Here is a 19886-nt window from a genome sequence, read left to right on the forward strand (position 1 = left end):
TGATGCTGAAATGCGAAAAATGCGCAAAACGTTGGATCCTGCTGCCGTTGCCTTCGGTATTTGATGCGTGCAAACAACTTTACAACCTATAAAGTCATAAAACTTTACAACTCACAAGGTTATAAAGCAGCTATGTTTATTTAGACGTCGGGCGCAAGGGGGATCGTTCCACCATTCATGCGCAACTTCTAACGATATGAGGTGTGTTTAAATACAGTAAGGTGTTACATATTCATAATGACCCCAGGAATGCCTATACATATTCATAACCTCTCCCCGCTTATTAAAATGTGTCCCAGGTAATCGTTTCCATAGTCTCCTCCTTGACCCCTCCCTGTTACGCCTGCGCAGTGCCATCTGGTGGTCTTGAGGAGGGGTCTTTGGGGGTCTTTGGATGAAGGCTCCTTCAGCTTCGTCACAGTGAACTTTTTACCTTCGTCTCATTATGTTGAATTGACTAGAACCCAAGGTGCCAAGGCGATTGAAACCAGACTGTTCCCCCCTTTTGCTGTAAATCTTCGTTATCTCATCTTCTCAAGTTTACAGCTAGGTGCCTTAAGTTTACGTCGAGGTGCTGTAAAACTTATCTTGGCATTCGACGAGGTTTTGTTTTTTCTTAACATAATTCTTAACATGAAGCTCAGAGCTTTATGTAAAGCTCTAAACTAGGCACCCTTAAAGTGTTTGTTAGTTCCCTCTATCATACTTGCATTCTGAACTTGTTTTGAGGGACACCCCTCAAGAGCTGCAGGGTTAAAAAAAAGGACTAGACCTGCATCCATTATTGTGAGCTCAGGGGATCCGGGTTAGACATGAGGAAGGAATTTTTTTTACCATGAGGGTGGTGAAATACTGGAACAAATTGTCCAGGGAGGTGGTGGATGCCCCCACTCTGGTGACATCCCAGGCCAGGCTGGATGGGGCTCTGAGCAACCTGAGCTGGTGAAGATGTCCCTGCTCATGGCAGAGGTGGCACTGGGTGAGCGTTGGAGGTCCCTTCAACCCAAACTATTCTGCGATTCTATGATACAAAACCGCAGCAACCGGCTAAGGGGACGCAGCAGAAAACCCCACTGGCGGCTCGGCAGCAGCTCTTACCGAGCCGGCACCTCCCCCGCTCCCGGGGCGGGCGCTCCGGCCGCCGCCCCCAGCAGGGTTGGCCCGCAGGCGGCGGGAGGAGCGGCCCGGGCCCGCCCCGGAAGCGGCGGGGGAGCCGGCGTGGCCGCCATGGGTAGAGCGGTCACCGTGGCCACCTGCGCCCTCAACCAGTGGGCCCTGGATTTCCAGGGCAACCTGGAGAGGATTGTCAGGAGTGAGTGGGGGGGCGGTGGGGGCGGCTGCTCCGCGGGTTGCGCGGCCCCAGCCCTGCGGAGGCCTGGGCTGTGCGGTCCGGTTACCGGAGCCGTGGGGGCCGGTCCGGAGCGTCTGGCTGGGGTTTAATCCGAGCCTCTTCCAGGTATTGACATCGCCAAGAGCCGAGGAGCCCGGTACCGGCTGGGGCCAGAGCTTGAAATCTGGTAAGAGCGTTTTGTTGGTGCTGGGTTTGGTCCGTTCCCAGGTAGTTACTGCAGAATGATCAGTAAAAAAATAATTCCCAGGTAATGGTTAGTAAAAAAATCAGCCCCCTTATTTAAAGCAGCTGTCAGTGCAAAGAAAAACATCGCAGTTGCAAGCACAAGATGGGTGCTCTTCTCTTGGAAATGTCACTGGTATTGCTAATTTTTGGCCTATTTCAGCCAGTCTTCCATCACAGAACCCATTGTACTTTGACTTCTCCTAGGGCCAGGCTGCTGCCCTTGTGAGGAACATCCAGCAATGTCGCAATGTTTTCAGTGCTGGATGATGTTGGCAGTGCTGCTCCTGCACGTTCTGCAAATATTGCCTCTGGGATGAGTGTTCCATGCCTGCCATAGTTCTGGTCCCTGGCTCTGCTGCTGACGTTGGCTGAATTTTGTATTTCTTTTGTTTTTTCATGCAGTGGTTACGGCTGCTCGGATCACTACTATGAGTCTGACACGCTCCTGCATTCGTTCCAAGTTCTGGCAAAGCTTCTGGAGTCTCCAGCCACTCAAGATATTATCTGTGATGTGGGAATGTAAGTTTTTTTTGTGTGTAAATAAAGGGGTGAGTCTTTAGAAATGCCGCATCGAACTTTTAAACGCATCTGGGGAACTGCGCTACTCTCCGTTTTAATTACCATGACTGGGACTGCAACAAACACTTTCTGAAAGAGAATCCTATTAATGTACACCTACAGGTTGGATTAAATAAATCAGCCCAGCCAGGAAGATTCTTTTGGTCTTCTCGTGCTGCTGAGGTGTGTCAGTCCTGTGGGAGCTCATACATGTGAGACTGACAGCGTGGTCAGTAACTCTGATTTTTGCAAACAACTATTTCAATTTAAAAAAATAGAAGCCAAGACTTGATATATCATTTTGTAAGTGTTGTCTTAAAAATATAGTGTGCAGTGGAGTAGATTCTGTAGCTTTTCTTAATTTCATTTAATGAGCTTAGCCGCTGGTAACTTTGCTTTGTATTTTCACAGGCCTGTTCTGCACAGAAACGTTCGCTACAGCTGTCGAGTGATCTTTTTAAATAAGTAAGTAGTTCTTCATGGGTTTTGTGAGACATTAGTGTATCCTTTCAGAGACCTGTTGGGCCTTCAGGAAAGATTTTTCAGTGCTATGTGGAGCGATGGAGTTGTCTTCCTGTCTGCTGAATTTTAGAGAGACAACTAATGTTTTTCCATTATCACTTTTTCCTTTCTGCATTTGTAGAAACTAAATTTCCACTGCTTTCTGAAAGATTCCAGAAAAAAAGCCTCCACCCTTAGGTCTTCAAACTGAAACTTTAAAAATCATTGTATGTAGTAGTTGTTTAATGTACATCGTAATAGAAAAAAAGAGCTGGTATTAATCAGTGTCCTTAGTCTTGTTTGGCTGTACATCAGGTCTTAAGTTGCCCTTTCTGTTTTATGTTTTAAGAAAAATTCTTCTGATCAGACCGAAAATATCATTGGCAAATGCAGGAAACTACAGGGAACTGAGATGGTTTACGCCGTGGAGCAAAGCGAGGTAGGCTGACAACCCTTAAAATTGTATTCAAAACCAGGGCTTGCCGTTTGCAGCCACAGCAGAAAGACTGAAACCTCTCTAGCAAACCAGCGATGCTGCTCCAGAGTGAGCGGTAAGACAGAGCCAGCTAAGCTACGTAATTGAAGCTCAATTAGAAAGCTTATTAAGTGTAATCAAATTCTGAATTACTGAGGTAGAAGGAAAAGTGGGGCTGAACGATCCTGCAGCCAGGGGAGTAGTGGCATTTTCCTTGTCTCTGTTTTTTTAGTCTGGGCAGTTCAGGACTGGAAGAGCCTGTGTTTATTTGCTCCATTGATTGATGTATCCTATGCAATATTAAACTGGAAAACAATGTGAAATGGATGCGCCGTGTCAGAATTTTAACAGCTGCAGAGGCTACACACCTTATGCGTGATGCTCGTTTCGGATGCCATGTGCTCCTCCTCGAGTCACAGAATGTTCCAATTTGTTGGTCTCAGGACTAAGTGCTTCTGGGAGAGCCCTTCTTAATTCCAGCTGGCTTCCAAGTTGCTCATCTAGTAACACTGCAAAAAGAAAAGCTTTTATTTAGTATTTGACTTGCATTTTGCGTTCTTTATTAGGTCTAGTTTATAGCTAGGATGGAACGTTGTTCGCCATGCATTTCTGAAGCAAAGTGGGATGTTCCTACCTGATAATATTTCTCATGAATTTCACAGAAAGTATGAGGGTTCTTTTTGAATTTTTTTTTTAAACATACACAGCCCTGTACAACTGAGTGCAATTTCTTTTCTCAATGTTAGAAGGTGGCAGAATGCGGAGATAAGAATCAGTTTTTATGCTGTAATTTACATAATGATGTATTCACAACCTATAATCCTGCTTTAGGCATGTGGAGGAATATTTTCTACCCAGGATTATTCAGGAAGTGACTGGACAGGTAAGTTTGTCAAGGGTTCTTTTCTTTTTAACTTTAGCATCTTCCAGAGTCAGCGATTTAAATGAATAGAATTGGTGGCATAAAACTGTAATGCACCAAATTGTGCTGTCAGTCTTGTGGCAGAACCATAGGTTTCAGTGATAGCTCTCAGTTACATTAAAGGAGAACATAATTTAACCTTGTTTATGTTCATATTTGGCAGCAAAACAAGTGCATTTTAAATTTGCCTCAGTTATTTGTATATACAGGACCTTGAAGATCGTCTTATTTTGCACAGTTCTGGCACTCATATTTTTCTGTGCTTGAGACTAGAAATGAGTATGTATTTTGAGGTAAAAAGAAATTAAACTTAACCTTGATATAACCTTGGTATAAAATGAAGGTGTAATGTGATTGATATTGTTAGAGTCTTCTATGTGATGTGTGCAAGGATGTTGTTGTTTTTCCTCAGGAAACTGTTCCTTTTGGGGACGCAGTGCTAGCGACCAAAGATACCTGCCTAGGGGCAGAAATATGCGAAGAACTCTGGGCACCAAACAGGTAAAGGAGAAGAAGAAATGCAAAGTAAACTAAAACATCCCTGGACCTCCTGCCTGAAATACATGTTTGAAAAAAAATCTGCTTATTATTCTTCTATGTGGTAAATGTTTCAGGAAGTGCCAGGTAGCTAAATTATAACTAGGAGCAATAAATGCATCAGGGGAAAAATTTCACTAGGCTGGATACAGAAAGAAGTTTTAGGTGGTTGAGCTGAATTCATTTGAAACAGAAGGTAGGAGAGAAATACTGAGAAGTGGAATGAAAAGGGCGACCTGGGGAAACAAGTGACAGAAAACTCCAGTGCTCGTGTTCAGATACTGTTCAGCTTTTGGTTCATCCTGAGGTTGAAATGTCCTCTCTGGGTCCATCGCTGTAACTTGATCTGGGGTCCAAGTGACAGAGGTTTACTTTGTATCAATTTGTAGTATTGATTTTGTGTAGTAATTATAATCCCATATTGTTCCCACTTACTGTACCTTGTCTCAAGAATTTGAAACTACTAGTAGGTCTTTTTATTTAATGACCTTATTCTATTTATCTTTGGCTTTGACCAACTCCTCCAAAGCATTTCACTTAACAAATTAGAGCTCTCTTATATTAGACAAGCTAGAGCATTGGCTTCTAGGCAACATCACTTTGAGGTGTGTAACTCATTTTTCCTACTTAGCTGTTAGCTTCATCCTTCTGCTTTATTTTTTAAGCAGCATCAGACAATGCATGAAGATAACGCAGAAGGAAACAACAAAAGCAAAGCCTAGTGCCCTGAATACTTCCTGTTATTATTTTAATTCTTGTTACAATTTAAAGTTTTTCCCAACAATAAAGAAGATCCCATTCACAAAGGTCTGATGAGGGGTGGGGGTGGAGAGACAAAAAAACATGAAAGCTGTTGTAGTTACCATAAAATAAGCAAAATATTCTTGATGTTTTTGTAAATCTCCCAGTTACAGACATTCACTTAGAGCAAAAGGAGCAAAAACCCTTTTGCTCTTTGCAGCCACCACTGGTCTTTGACAGAAGAGTCAGGCAATGCAAAAAAACCAGATGTTTTTGTGAGTCCTATCCTTATTTGGATAGACATGCAGCAAACTGGCAACGACACAGATGTTTTTACTTGTCGGTGGTTTTAAATGATGCCTGTAGTACTCACAGCGTAGTATTACCAGCTGAATTTTGTTCCTGCCTTTTGCTTTGCCAGCCCTCATATTGAAATGGGGCTTGACGGCGTGGAAATTTTCACTAACTCTTCAGGGAGTCACCACGTGCTGCGGAAGGCTCACACCCGCGTGGATTTGGTGAATTCTGCCACAGCAAAGGTATACGCTTAGTAAAATAATATGGTTTTGGTTACGCGCCTCACTTTATTTCAGAAGTTGTCTCTCTTGTGACAGGATGTAGCATTTCCTATGTGAATGTGGAGGCCTTGACAGACTTGGTTGTTAGCTTTTTGTTTTCTTACCTATAATTCCCTTCCCTGATTGAATCAGCTATAGGGGCAGAGCTCTCTGGCGGGGGGACTGTACTTCTTTGGGGCACCCTGCTATATATCTTGCTCTAATGTGAAACACTAATTTATTTCCAGCCCTGTGACCCCAAATGCCAGAAGCTGTTTGATTGCATGTTGGCTCTGTCTGGTCTGTGGAGCAGCAGACCAGAAGAGCATCTAGTCCTGCACTGGCATGCCAAGTATAGTATGTTTCACAAACACTAAAAATACCTTAAAACAGCTTGATAACTCCCAGCTCTGGAGACCTAGGCTCCAAAAAATGCATATGATGTCCTCAGTCTTAATTCTGTTAAGCACAGAAGAAAAAAAATATATATGTCATGGATAAATGTATAATGGATAGAATGGGTAGAAAATAGTTCATCAGAATAACTGACTTTATGTGCTGAATTGCCAGCTCATTGCCAGCTTGTAGTTCCGTCAACAAAGGGGATTATTTCCCTAGCACATATAAAACCATCCAAAAGTCTCTTTTGTTTCCTTAAAATGTCAGTTTCTTTCCCAGTTTTTGTTCACATAGCAACATTGTGCTGGAGAAATACTGGTAACTGTATCAGAAAGGGGAAATAGAAGTAAGTGTTTAAACTCAGACTTCATTATTTTTCCCCATCATCTTCTTACTTAAAATAGATTCATTTTTTTTTTCTACTTTGAAGGTTCTGTTTATTTTAAAGAAGAGCAGACATTTAGTTATTAGACTGTAATCCTGTCCAAGTGATGGAGACAAACCAAAGTAATGAATGTACATTAAACTGTGAAAAATGTTCTATTTGTATAACTGCTTTGTCATTGTAATTTAACATGCTTTGGTTCTATTTAGCAGCATCTGCTTTGTCCTCAGATATCCAAACACACCTCTTGTCATCTTCCTGCTTTTCTCAGTCTCAATTTGGACTTTGAATTTCAATTTAGAAGTGCAGCCCTCTCTATTTGGGCTAATAACAGAAGACTCCTGTCTTCCAACAACGTGAAAGGGATACAGCTCAGTTACTACATTTACTTTTGTAGTTACTTCTTTCCATTGTGCATATCACATGCAAAGTAGTTTTACAAATGACAAGAGAGTGTCCTAGCTGTAAATCATTGACAATATAAAGACTTAGGAAAATGATAAGAAGGGCAGGAACAGATAAATAGCATTTTGCCTTTTAACATTCTGTCAGGTGCTATATTCTGAAAAGCACTTTTTTTGTCTGCATCTTTGTTTTCCTCCCAGAACGGTGGAATATATATTTTAGCTAACCAGAAAGGCTGTGACGGCGATCGTCTGTATTATGATGGCTGTGCCATGATTTCAGTGAATGGAGAAACAGTCGCACAAGGATCCCAGTTTTCACTTGATGATGTGGTAATATATTCAACCTATAGCTGCTGGTTACAGCTGAAATTAGTACTGCTGCATTTATGCTCAACACTTCCCAGATGTTCCAGATATTAGGTCCATGTCTCTAGACTAAAAAAGATTTATTTTTACTATGTTATTCAACAAGATCCAAGGTTTTTCCTAGTAAAATTGCCTTCTCTTGAGAGCAAGGAAGAGCTCTCACAGTACAAGAGCTTCCTGAAAATGTTTGTGTATTGAAAGAAGTTGCATGCATTCTTCTTCTCCAACATTTTTTGTAGTCCAAGCGTTGTTTATTTGTTTGTGTAGAACCAATCTAACGTTGAAAGCCTTTCCATAGGAGGTGCTGGTTGCCACTCTGGACTTGGAGGATGTTCGAAGTTACAGAGCAGAGATTTCATCTCGTAACTTGGCGGTAAGAATTCTCTATGGAGTTACGTTTGGAAACTCTGCCGAGTTTGAATAGTTACTGAATTTTAAAAGTATTTTCATGTCTTGATTTTCATAGTATTCACTAGATTTCTTGTTTTATAGGCACATGCTATGCTAAAATTGATGTCTTCCCAATTCTTCTGTACTATTGCTTAGGCCAGTAAAGTGAATCCTTATCCCAGGATAAAAGTGGATTTTGCTCTGTCGTGTTCTGATGATGTGGCTGTACCTACTTGTGTGCCAGTCCAGTGGAGACATCATAGTCCTGAGGAGGAGATCAGGTAAGAACATACTGAATCTGTTGCTTGAAAGTCATTTTGTTTAAAAAACCAAACCAAACCCAGATCTTATTTATATTTATATTTTATATTTAAGTAAAGAAAGTATCTCACTGGATATCTCACAGTAAATACGGTGACTTGCTTAGGTCTTAGTCCATAACCTTCTTGGAATAAGCATATTCTCTGTTTTCAGCCTTGGGCCTGCATGTTGGCTTTGGGACTATTTAAGGCGCAGCAAACAGGTAAGAAAAACTGTTTTTGTTCTTTGCCTTGGCTTACACGTCCCCTCCTGTGCTACTGTTAATGCAAAGTTACGTTAGTCCAAGGTGTAAGACTGGAGTTTTTCACTGGTGGCTCATTCAGACTTAAAACTCGTACGCAAAGCGTGACTTCAACGTACTCTTCAGAGTTTTTCCTTAGGAATTGTGCTTTCTTTGGAAGCAACAGTCAAGCTTACCTAATAAAGGAGTTTTTTTTTTCTTTGTAACACTGTTTTTTCGGTAAGGAAAATATTTAATGGCATAATGGAGATGTTTAAAATAAGCAGAGTGACATGAACTAGTAACTGAGTTGAAAAGTGAAATATATATGAAAAAAATCATCTTTTGTAGTAGCTCTTGTATCTTACTAGAGGATAAAGATGTACTGGAAGTTTTTCTAGCCAAAGGGTTTACACTGACTACATGTTTGATTACCCAGTCGATAAGAGTTTAAGAGGGTTTGCTCGGTCAGGTTGGTTTGGTTTTCCCCGGTACAATATAAGCAGACTTGAGCAATACACATGCAATTCTTTTAGAAAAGTATGTTTCTGAATGGCACAATATATATTTTTCTAATTTTGCTCTTTGGAATGTCTTCCTTGCTCTGTTTTCAAGGCAGGATTTCTCCTACCTCTTAGTGGTGGAATTGACAGCTCTGCTACAGCTTGCATCGTGTACTCCATGTGTCACCAGGTTTGCCTGGCAGTCAAGAATGGAAGTGAGTAGATGTGCACGTCTGCCTTGCCACGCTTACTAATCATTTGGGACAACTTAATGTTAGCTGGGTGCCATAGATGCAAGACATGATAAGTGGTAAACTCTTGCCCAGCTGTTCTAATGGAATCCTTTGTATCAGATATTCCAGCAATGTGTGTCCACATTTCAGGTTCTTTGAATTGGTTTAATAGTTTTCATTCTGGTTTTCAGGATTGGATGTGGAACTCAGACTAGTTTCTGTCTGGAGTATTGTTCAAAATGTTGGCCAATGTAGTTTTGGTATTTCAGTTTATCATGAGAATTTTCTCCTTCTATTTAATTCAGCACTACAAAACGTGGTTCGACATGGTTCAAACTCTTCAACAGGCTCTAAATAGACTACATGTGTTTAGCTAAGCCTTTGTACATATTGGATCGTATTTTCCATCAAGTTTCTTTGAGGCATAGAACATATGGATTTAGTATTTCTGTCTTCAAAATTAGGAGTGAAATCAGAACTTCTTTTATTCAATATATGAAAATACGTTTGGAGAGTTAGATGATGGCATCATCTCATTTTCGAGGGGCAGTGTAAAGCTTAATTGGAATATGAATCCTCAATAGCAGGACTGCAACAATTTCCACTCTTGTTCTGTTTCTTTTGCTTTGGACTCAGATGCAGATGTGCTGGCTGATGTGCGCAAGATTGTGAATGATGAGACCTATGTTCCTGAGGATCCTCGAGAGTTCTGCAAGCGCATCTTTACCACTTGCTATATGGCCAGCGAGAATTCCTCCCAGGATACCCGCAACAGGGCTAAACTCCTGGCCGAGCAAATAGGCAGGTACAAGATGCTGCAAAAAAATCACCTTCTGGCAAAGTCTTTCATATAAAACTAAAAGAGGAAAACAGGATAGTAGGTGTGTTAAGTAGGAGTATTACAGATGTTTTTTAAGTGGGTAAATGTGAGGCAAACTTATAAGCATCTAGTAAAGGACACGGAAATTTGGAAACAGACGCTGGAAAGTTTTATTCTTTCCTAAGTTTCTTCATGCCAGATCTGAGCTGGTAGCGGCCTTTCAAATATCATTTTATGGGTGGGTTTTTTTTTTTTAATGCCATTTTATATAGTCAGATTGTGCTAGTTGAGTCACTTCTGCTTGAATTCTTTTCAGCTATCACATCAATCTGAACATAGATGCGGCTGTGAAAGCCGTTGTGGGAATTTTCATCATGGTGACAGGTCGAACTCCCTGTTTTTCTGTCTATGGAGGGAGCAGCAGAGAAAACCTGGCACTCCAGAATGTGCAGGTATGTTTCATGTAGGCTGAATCAGGTCAGAACCTCCTTTTTTTTTTTATTTATTTTTATTCCTTTAAAGAGTACAAAACGGTAAAGTAGCAAGGGGCCCTTCATTTGCATTGCTGTGAAAACCTGAACTTGTGGTACATCCCTGAAGATTCCTGGGTTTCCAGTAAATGCTTGTCTGCAGCAGAAATCAACAATCCCACATAACTCAGGACTAGACCAAGATAATTTTTGTTTGTAACTTTTACAGGATGGTCAGGAAGCAGTAATATACACCTGTATCCCATCTATAGCATCAATATTTAGAAAAGTGCCCCAACAGAAAGCTGCCAGGTCAGGAAAATGAGCAGCAAAAGATTTTTATAGACAAGTCTGAGTCCAGTAGGATTGTGGCAGGTCAAGACTCAAAAATATTGCTGATGTACAGTAGATTTTCCTATGGTGAATATTAGCAGCCTTTAAAAGGCTCTGAGATGTCAGTCTTAGCCATTCTAATTCCTGGATGTCCTCAGTTTTAGAAGGTAAAAAATAATTTTATTTTTTATCATCAGAATGTATTTGATCTTCAATGGCCTTATGAAACACAGCTCAAACACACATTTCCAGTTACTCATTTTCATTGTGTCAGAACAGATTGGTGCTGTGCCTGGGTAGCACTGGTATAACTATCCTATAGAACCACAGAAAACAACTGCCTGGTGACTCCTAGGCCTGGCTCCAGTTGTACCTTTCCTTGGCTGGAGAGCTTTCTTTTTTGGCTTCCAACCTATCCAGAAAGTCTGTTCTAATTCTGGCTAAATGTCGATTACTGTATTTGATAGTTTTTGTTAGCTCAGAACCTGATCTTTCTTCCCCTGCTGTTACTGGAGAGCTCCAGCTGTCTCCTCTGGAAGCAAACATTGAATCCTTTATCAGCTTATTGGCAAAGGGATTGGCATTAGTCACAAAGTATGATGATTTGCTTAAAATCACACACAATTGTGGCCAGGGCTGGGTTTGCATTTCAGGTCTGCTTGGTGTTATTACCATCCGTAGAAAAAGCAGAGTTTCAGAATGGTGACAGAAGCAAAGAGAACTTTTTACAAATTTTCTGTAAGTAAATCCCTTTAGTTTAATACTCCGTGAAAGGATGTGTAAGACATATAGTTCATCTGCATACTTTATCCCTCTTGGACCCTTACTAGTGCTTTTAGGAGGCAGAAAATTGCAATTACTCTCCATTCTGCAATTCAGAGTAGAATAAACTTGCCCAGGTGTGTCAGTCTGTGGCAGCAGCAGATACTGAACCTGGCCTTCCTATGTTGAGCATCTTCTCCACAAGATTGTCCTTGCATTAACACTTCCCCTCTCGCATTTTGTTCTTTATGGGTTTGTTCAGGGAACTGACTAATAAAAATGATTGAGGAGAAATTATTCTGCTTTGTGAATTCGTTCTGTTTTCCATTTTGCTTTGCAGGCTCGAATCAGAATGGTTCTTGCCTACCTGTTTGCTCAGCTGACGCTTTGGGCTCGGGGGATGCCGGGGGGACTCCTGGTGCTGGGATCAACCAATGCGGATGAGAGGTTGGTGGAAATTAGAAATCTAAAAGCAGGTGAACTGGGAAGAGGGCACCTCTTTCCTTGCAACTCTACCAAATCCCAGCGTAAATTACAAGAGGTAACAAGCTAAGAATACACTGATAGCAGTGAAATTAAGTAGCTGAATTGACCTGAATGGAAAATTGTGTATTTTTCAGAAGTTTACCCCAAGTATTGTCGTAGTTTTCCAATAAACTGCTGTTCCTTCCTTAGCCATTTTCAGTAGAGCTTGCCTGTGGGGTTACCAGGTGAACTTTCCAATCTGTTATTTGTTGTATTTTCCATCACTGTAATAGGAATGAAGTTGTGCACTTCGAGTTGAAAAATGTCTTCAAAATCTGGAGTACTGTTATTATTGCTGACTATTTGAAGATTAAAGCAATCCCCATGAGACTGTGGGATTGATAATCTCAAAAGCTGGGAGAGCAGCGTATGCTGATTCTATGGGTGTTTTGGGATTTACTTTTTTAAGTGGTCAGGACAGTATTTTAATTGTTTTGCATCAAATATGTTACCTTAGCATGGGCAGTTTAGCAATGCTTCATAATGGTTTAAAATATTGTCTTCCTCCTGGCAATTTCATGGCTTTGGGGTAACCCTGTGGCAGCCGAACACCCGTTTGCCTCTTACATATAAATACATTAACAATATGCAGTCTGTTTTTCCCTGTCTTTATATGACATATATATATTCTATATAGAATAAACCATTATTTATTATACTAATGTTACATTATTCTTTACTGTTACTTTATAAACTTTGTCTCTCGCTCAGTCTCCGAGGTTACTTGACGAAGTACGATTGCTCAAGTGCTGATATCAACCCCATTGGTGGAATCAGCAAGACTGACTTGAAGAACTTCATACAATATTGCATTGAAAATTTTCAGCTCACGGCCCTCAGAAGGTGAGTAGTGAAGCGGCGATATCTGGTGACTCTATTTGTCTGCAGCAAATTGTGGACTTCACAGTTTGATTTTCTGTACTAACAGCTAAGCTGCAGTAATATTGCAAATGCTAATAAAGAAGAGTCTTCTGCATGACCTTCTGGTTTTAAATGACTCTGTACCCTTCACAGTGTAAATGACTGGGCGCTGAAAATGCCACCAGTCTTAGGAGGGACCGAATGCAAGTGTTTGTGTTGTTAGTTCTGCTGAAGGAACTGTTTGAACTAGATGCTTTATGTTTTTTTTTTTGTATAAAGCATTGCTTTTTAAACCTGGAAAAGCTTGCAAGTGCAACTTCTTTAGAGTTATCTGATCATTTAGCAGCTTATGCCCTGAAAAAATTTTGAATAAAGCATTTGATTTTTAACAAACCAGACTGGTTGTTAACTATACTATTGACACTGGGTAGAATTAATGATTTTCTTTTTACCTTTTCCGTACAGTATCATGTCAGCTCCACCCACTCCAGAATTAGAGCCCCTGGTAGATGGACACGTGGCTCAAATTGATGAGGTAATGGGCAGTGACTATAAAATGCTCTGGTAAGCCTGATCCCAAAACTTGTTTTGTGTCCAACAGCTATTGTTTGCTCTTGTGTGCATCTATGCATGTTATAAACAACCTTAAAGCCACTGACAAGGCCTTGGTGTGCCACACCAGTGGTTTCCAAAGGAGCAACTTAACATTTTTTGAATAATTTTATATTTTGGGCACTTAGAAGGATGTGTGTTCTGATATTCAGTTTGTTCTAAAGTTTCTTAACATCAGAAGAGAGACAGAAAGGGCCTTACTGCTATGAAAATGGCAAAGCCCTCCCTCTTCTTGCCCTGCCCTTCTCTTTGCTACCCACTTGTGTAAGACAGGACTGCTCAGCCAAGCCACCACCTTGAAAGGCTGTTGGATATTTAACTGCAGGCTACTGTAAAACTCTTATGATAAAGCAAAGAGCTGCTGAACTAGAATTGATGGTTTTCTTCATTTGGCGTCACCTTACTGATACATGCTACATTTAAGCTACCTAGAAGCGAAAATGAACAAATGTTATGCAGGAAGAAATCTTTTCACTGGCCAAATCAAATATATTCAGGGAAGAATTTCTAATCTCCCATGTCACAGAGATTCCAGGGTTTCTTTTTTTGTTTGTTTTCTGCTCACAATATTACTATCTCCTTGTCTTTTTGATCATTCACAACTTCATTTTGGTCTTGCCTTGACTGAGCTGGGTTGTTGTAATTGCTCCATAAAGCTGGTAATTATAATTTGCATAGTAAAGATTTTCAGTGACTTTCTGTGTGTGTGTGATTTCAGGTGGACATGGGGATGACCTATGCAGAGCTCTCAATCTATGGCAAATTAAGAAAAATTGCAAAGGCTGGCCCATACAGTATGTTCTGTAAGCTGATTAATATGTGGAAGGAAATTTGTACTCCAAGAGAGGTAATATTAAAAAAAAATCAAAAAATGTAATTTCTTTACCAAAATAGACTATGTTTGGAGAAAGGTCAAACAGACTTCCTTTTAACTGAAAGGGATATTGTAATTATTCTATGTTTAGAGATTATTGCGCAGCTGTAGCAAAATGCACTGGAAAAACTGGTATGCATCTCTTAATGGACCTTGTTGTCTGTGTTGCAAATTGTTATAACGGTAATCGGGTAATTTGAAAACAATTAGTTCAGAACTGTACCTTCAGGGGAAAATTATTCTCTGCAATTTATGTGGCTGACTGCTCTTGAAGCCTTTGGTTATGTGTTCCGCGACAGCCTTGAAGGACTGTCTACACTGAAGAAGTGTCCTCTTGGCTGTTACGCAGTTTGTCCTTTCTTGTGCACGAAGGAAAAAAGTTCAGATTGACACCAGAATTGTGGAGGTTAGTGTTTATTGTTAGATTTTGTACGTGGCACCTCCTTATTTTTATAGTAAATAGGTGCAGAGAGGGAAGCGGTGTCTGGAAATGGTCTTAAATGCCTCTTATAGGTAGGGTGATCCACAGTGATTCATACCAGTAGTGGTAGATAATTTATGTAAATGTTAGTGGAAGAAAACAGGTATGTAAAGCTAGAATACAATCTCAGCTAAATTTTTCAATACTAAGAACCTTCATCTGATTAAAAGCTATATTCTCTGTACACCAGGTGGCATCCAAGGTCAAGCATTTCTTCAGGATGTATTCCATGAACAGACATAAAATGACCACTCTCACACCATCCTACCACGCTGAAAACTACAGTCCGGATGACAACCGGTTTGACCTGAGGCCTTTTCTTTATAACACCTCGTGGTCCTGGCAATTTAGGTGTATAGATAAAGAGGTAAGTGCTGTTTGCTTCTTGTACAGATTTGTATTTAAAGCCCTTGAAATGGGACAAGCGCAACTCCAGTGAACATCCAGCAAAAGCCCTCTAGGGTTTAGGATAATAGTTTAAAACAGAAATAAGTGTGATTGATCTTTTCACATCACTGTGAGGCTAAGAATTCTCTGGTTTTAGTGTAAGCTGTTTTTTTTTTTTTTAGTTTTTTTAAATTGTTAAGTACAGCAAAAAGATAAAAACAGAGTATGTGTACTGAGGCTGGAAACTAATAGGTGTACCCATACTCATCAAGTCTTGTGCTAGTACAGAGAACAAGCTTCTGTGTTTCAGTTTCAGTTCAGGACGTGTCTGCAGGGATCTGTTTAATTGCAGGATTGAGACTTGACCTACATCTGTGTGGGAAAAGCCCGTAAGAGGCAGCAATTCACTGTGAACCCTTCTCTCACCTGCTGCTATCAGAACTGTGCTTCTTGTAGTTTTTAGTCACACCTTCAATGTTACTTTAATGCACATTTTTATGGCAAAAGTGCTGGGCTGAAGAATTTTAGCACCTTGAAAATTTTTCTGCCAGCGATTTTTACACCTCAGTTGCTTTTAAGATATGTTTATATATGTAATAAAATATTAATTCCCTCATCTGCAAAGTGCCAGACATGCTGTAATAGTGTTTTTATTACCTTGAAACCTAGGATAAAAGCTACCATATGTGGTGGTTTTTCTTTTTCTTTTCAATCATTTTAGACTTTTTCCCCACTGAAGTCCAGGACAAAAGGGTTTTTTTGGCCCCAGTGGGAGTTGAGTAAAATTATTTTCGTAGGGTCTGGACCAAAATGTAATTATTTTATGCTTACAGTAAATGTGATTAAGATATTTTCATGATCCAGAATACTCATACACTCTTTAACTACATTTGTATGGAATAGCAGTTGTGCTATGCAAGGGTCATTGCAACTTATTCCTGAAAACTGGGATTTAAGTTTGGGGAAGAATCTTTTATGGAGGTAACAGTAACCTGAACTGATAACTGATAGTTTTTTGCAAGACTGGAAAATAATGACTTGCAATAATGTGAGCTAAATCTGCCCTATTCAAGAAAGGGAATACTGGAAGAGTTTCCACTTATTGTGCATATTCAGTACAATAGTAATTCTGAGGAGAATTACTCTGTAGGACAATGTCTTACTGATAATTGTGCTCCTGGGACTTAATCTGCGCTTAAGGTTTTTCTGGCATAGTAACAAGACTGTGAAAATATGGTATAAACTCTAAATGATGCAATTTTGCCAGAAAACACCTTTAGGCAGGTAATGCCAGGTTTTCCTATAGAAGACTCACATTACAGCTTGAGCTCATTTGTGAAGGGAAATGGTTTTGTGTGCTAACGATAGAGAAATCTGTTGGATTTGTGGAAAGTGCTTTTCTACTTTGGATGTTTGTAGTGTAGTCAAGCCAAATTAGTTATCCACTCTTCTAACTGCAAAATTCCCTCTGCATTTGCTGCAGAAGGTACAGGGGTAAGAGGAGGCTGAGTTCATAGTGCTTGCTGGGAATTGCCTGATTTGCCCTTGGAGTTTTGGTATCATTCAGCTCTACCTGGGTCATGGAATTTCTAGTGGTTTAGAGTGACCCTGGAAACTGCAGTAGCACTGTCTGTAGGTTCTGCTGTGAAGTTATGCATGAGGTAAACGATGTGTGGTCAGACCGTGCACTTTAACAGGTTCTAAGTGCCAGAATGTTCATTGGGATTTTAATAGCTGGCATAATTTGAAGGAACTGTGACATAGCTCAGAAGAAAACTAGCACACCTACCCCCAAGGGTTAGGTACCAGCAGTCTGTCTTCTGCTTTTTCTAGTGCTTACTGGTCATACCACAAGATAAGCTACATTGGGTCAAACTGAAGACTGAGCAACCTGAGTATCTTTGTGCCTCTCAGCAGCCGATGTTGAAGGACGAACATAAGAACAGAGAATTTATAGTACAACCCACCCTATATATCCCCATAGGTCTAGGGAATATAAATCTAAATTTTCCTGTTAGAGGTCACGTGCAGAACGTCATGTTTAGTTTGTGCTCTTGGTCTATCATCCCTGAGTTTGTAGAATTCATTCTGAAACAATTTATACTGTTAGCCTTAGCAACAGTTTAGCTTAATATAAGGTAATTAATTTTCTAAAGTTTTAAGAACAGTGAAGGCCAGTTTTATAAAATTGTGTGTGTGTGCATGGAAAGCACTCCCTGTGTTTGTTTAAATTATTCTAGGCTCTTAGGGGCAGGGTTCCAGGTTATGGCCTGATCTGATCTGACAGCTGTCACTGAAACGGACAGCGCTGCCTCCCTTCCTGTCTCTCCTGGCTTTTGAGATGACTTTGGTGCTCGTCTCACTCTTTGGGCAGCCAAATGAAGTCACCGAACTGACAAAAACCTAAGAACTGATGGGAGCCTGTGGCCGGGGGGAGGTTAAGAGGGTAGGTAGAAAGTTTGACCTTCTCATTTGGCTGCAACTAACATCTTGTTCAGCTCAGTTGTCCCCTAGAGTGTCTCCCGCTGTCAGTTCCTGATAAATCTGGGCTCTCCACTGTTTTGTGATGGAAGTCTGAAAAGACAGGAGACGCTAAATGCAAGTGTATTTTTACTATTGAATCAGTTTCCTTTTAACTTGCAGGTATCCAAGCTAGAAAAAAAAGAAGGAATTTCCCTAGATGAAGACGTGGACTGACTTGCTGTCTTGTTTAGCTGTGGTAATTAATTTGCTACGCAGAATGTTCAAAACTGGAGTATACTGTGATGATCATGAGCAGAGATGACCCAAACAATTGTTGAGATGACCATTGTAAACAGGATTTGTAATAAACTCCTCTATTTCGATTGACTCCCTGGTTTGTTCCTAATATACTTAAACCATAGTTTGGCTAAGGAATCATTTGTTAAGGATTTTCTTCAACTACTGGAGTTAATTACCTTTAATTGAAAATATTTGGATAAGCCCATCAGTCATAAATACAGGGTAGTTTTTTGTGAAAGTGTAATAATTCATTCTAGTAATTCGGATATGATTTTTGAGTAACATTCAGCCGAAAGTATAAAATTTTAACAGTTCTGGCATGTGCTGTTGAGGGGAAAGGCTCATTTTGCTTTGCAATAAACTTGTAATTTTATAATGCTAATTGACTCCGTTCTTATTTTACTGTTTTTTTTATTAATCCAGCATTGGCTGTGTACACTGGACCAGTGTTTTGAATAGCCACGTAAGGTCTAATTCAGAAAGGTACTGGAAACATGTCTAACTTGAAGCAGATGGGTTATCTTGTTAGTGGGATCCAAATTAAGAGTTCAGCTTCTTGTTTTGCATCTACTTGCTGTGTAACTTGTGACAATTAACTTTAAAATCTCTGACTTAATTTTCTCAGAGAGGAGAAATAACCTGCTTCATTAGTCTGTTCAGGGATTGTTTAATGGTTATTGCTCTCCAAGATCCTCAGCTGTATTTTAAGGATTTTGAAAAGAGTTGGCATGGTGTCTTTTCCCTCCTGGCATTTTTGATGTGTAAGGGTAACTTGAGTCCCTTTTCTGCTTGTTCATTTAATGTTTGGCCATTTTTGTTGCTTTTTTAAAAATCTGATTTGAAAGATGCTTTCAGAGGTTCTAGACAAACCATGCTATAACTACAACAGCCGGGAAGCTTAGACCAGGCAAGACTTTTGTTAAAATGGTTGTACATTGTGCTAATGACAAATGTCTGCTAAAGGGCATGTTCTCCACATTTGTTTTCCACAATCTGGAAACACAGAGTTGATTCACTTGGAGTTAAAGATGCTGCATTATTCTTGGTGAGTTTATTATATGGTATTTTATAAATACATAGCTTACCTTAGTGGATGTTGCTGATACTAAGGATGTTTGTGTTCGTCTGACTGAAAACCCCAGTTAAGATTTGCTTTCCTTCACTGTTGGTTGGCCATTTCCCCTTCCCATTCCAGCCGCAGGGAGTGGATGAATTTTGAATAGCTGTTCAGGAATCCGTTGTATATTTGAAGGCTTCTTATTTCTTTTTTTTCTTCCTGAAGTTATTGATTCTCCTTCCTGACCATCACAGAAGAGGAAAGAAGGAAACATTTGCTTTCATTCAAATAAAATTAATAGCAAAACCAATACAATGTTTACATGTACTTCCTGTTACTGTGGTTACCCTGAATGTTTCAGACACTTAGCAAAAGGACATTTGTGGATTTTAGCAATGGCACTTAGAGCATCTGTGAGAAGTGCATTTTATTTCTTGCCTGCTACTGCTGAATACACATTGTCCTAGCTCACCTCTACTTTCCTTTTACTATCCTGAAATTTTCACTGTACCTGTTCCATCTGATGCCTCTAGTTTATCTGTTACCAATAATAACTCAAATTTTATTGGTGCTTTGCTGTCTACTGAGAATGGGAAATAACTGTTATGAGTAGCTGCTGCCGTTCACTTTTTACTAGTGATGACTCTTACAGTAATGTCATGGCATTTTCCCTTTTATCTTAAGCTCCCCAAAAAGGCTGGATCTTACCCTGACTTATTTAGAAGCCTCTGTATAATGACAATATTTGACCCATCAGTTGTGCAGCTGAAGGCAAAAACCTACCCCATTGCTAATTAAACAGTGTAGGACAGACCTACTTTTACTGCTCAGGTTGGAACACCAAATCAAG

General features: G+C 40.1%; 1 protein-coding gene across 1 annotated transcript; it reads left to right on the top strand.

Moving 5' to 3' along the window:
* The first annotated feature begins 1073 nt into the window (after window positions 1-1073).
* NADSYN1 (NAD synthetase 1) lies at window positions 1074-18357 on the top strand. Its single transcript, XM_082058952.1, has 21 exons — window positions 1074-1312; window positions 1457-1517; window positions 1979-2095; window positions 2546-2599; window positions 2985-3074; window positions 3942-3993; window positions 4445-4533; window positions 5732-5849; window positions 7257-7388; window positions 7723-7797; window positions 7971-8095; window positions 8289-8337; window positions 8971-9073; window positions 9728-9896; window positions 10228-10363; window positions 11817-11923; window positions 12713-12844; window positions 13328-13397; window positions 14193-14321; window positions 15020-15196; window positions 17860-18357. Exons 1-21 carry the CDS (start codon window positions 1228-1230, stop codon window positions 17911-17913), a joined length of 2124 nt encoding a protein of 707 aa, XP_081915078.1. The 5' UTR covers window positions 1074-1227; the 3' UTR covers window positions 17914-18357.
* Window positions 18358-19886: the final 1529 nt, after the last annotated feature.

The sequence above is a fragment of the Streptopelia decaocto genome (assembly GCF_964273445.1).
Source record: "Streptopelia decaocto genome assembly, chromosome: 7".
In the NCBI taxonomy this organism is placed as follows: Eukaryota; Metazoa; Chordata; class Aves; order Columbiformes; family Columbidae; genus Streptopelia; species Streptopelia decaocto.

What these genes read in the sequence shown, in the direction of transcription:
- NADSYN1 (XM_082058952.1), top strand. Translation starts at nt 1,228, where the DNA reads ATGGGTAGAGCGGTCACCGTGGCCACCTGCGCCCTCAACCAGTGGGCC. An exon ending in CTGGCCGAGCAAATAGGCAG is followed by an intron (nt 9,897 to 10,227) that starts GTACAAGATGCT and finishes AATTCTTTTCAG; the next exon opens with CTATCACATCAATCTGAACA. An exon ending in TCAACCAATGCGGATGAGAG is followed by an intron (nt 11,924 to 12,712) that starts GTTGGTGGAAAT and finishes TCTCTCGCTCAG; the next exon opens with TCTCCGAGGTTACTTGACGA.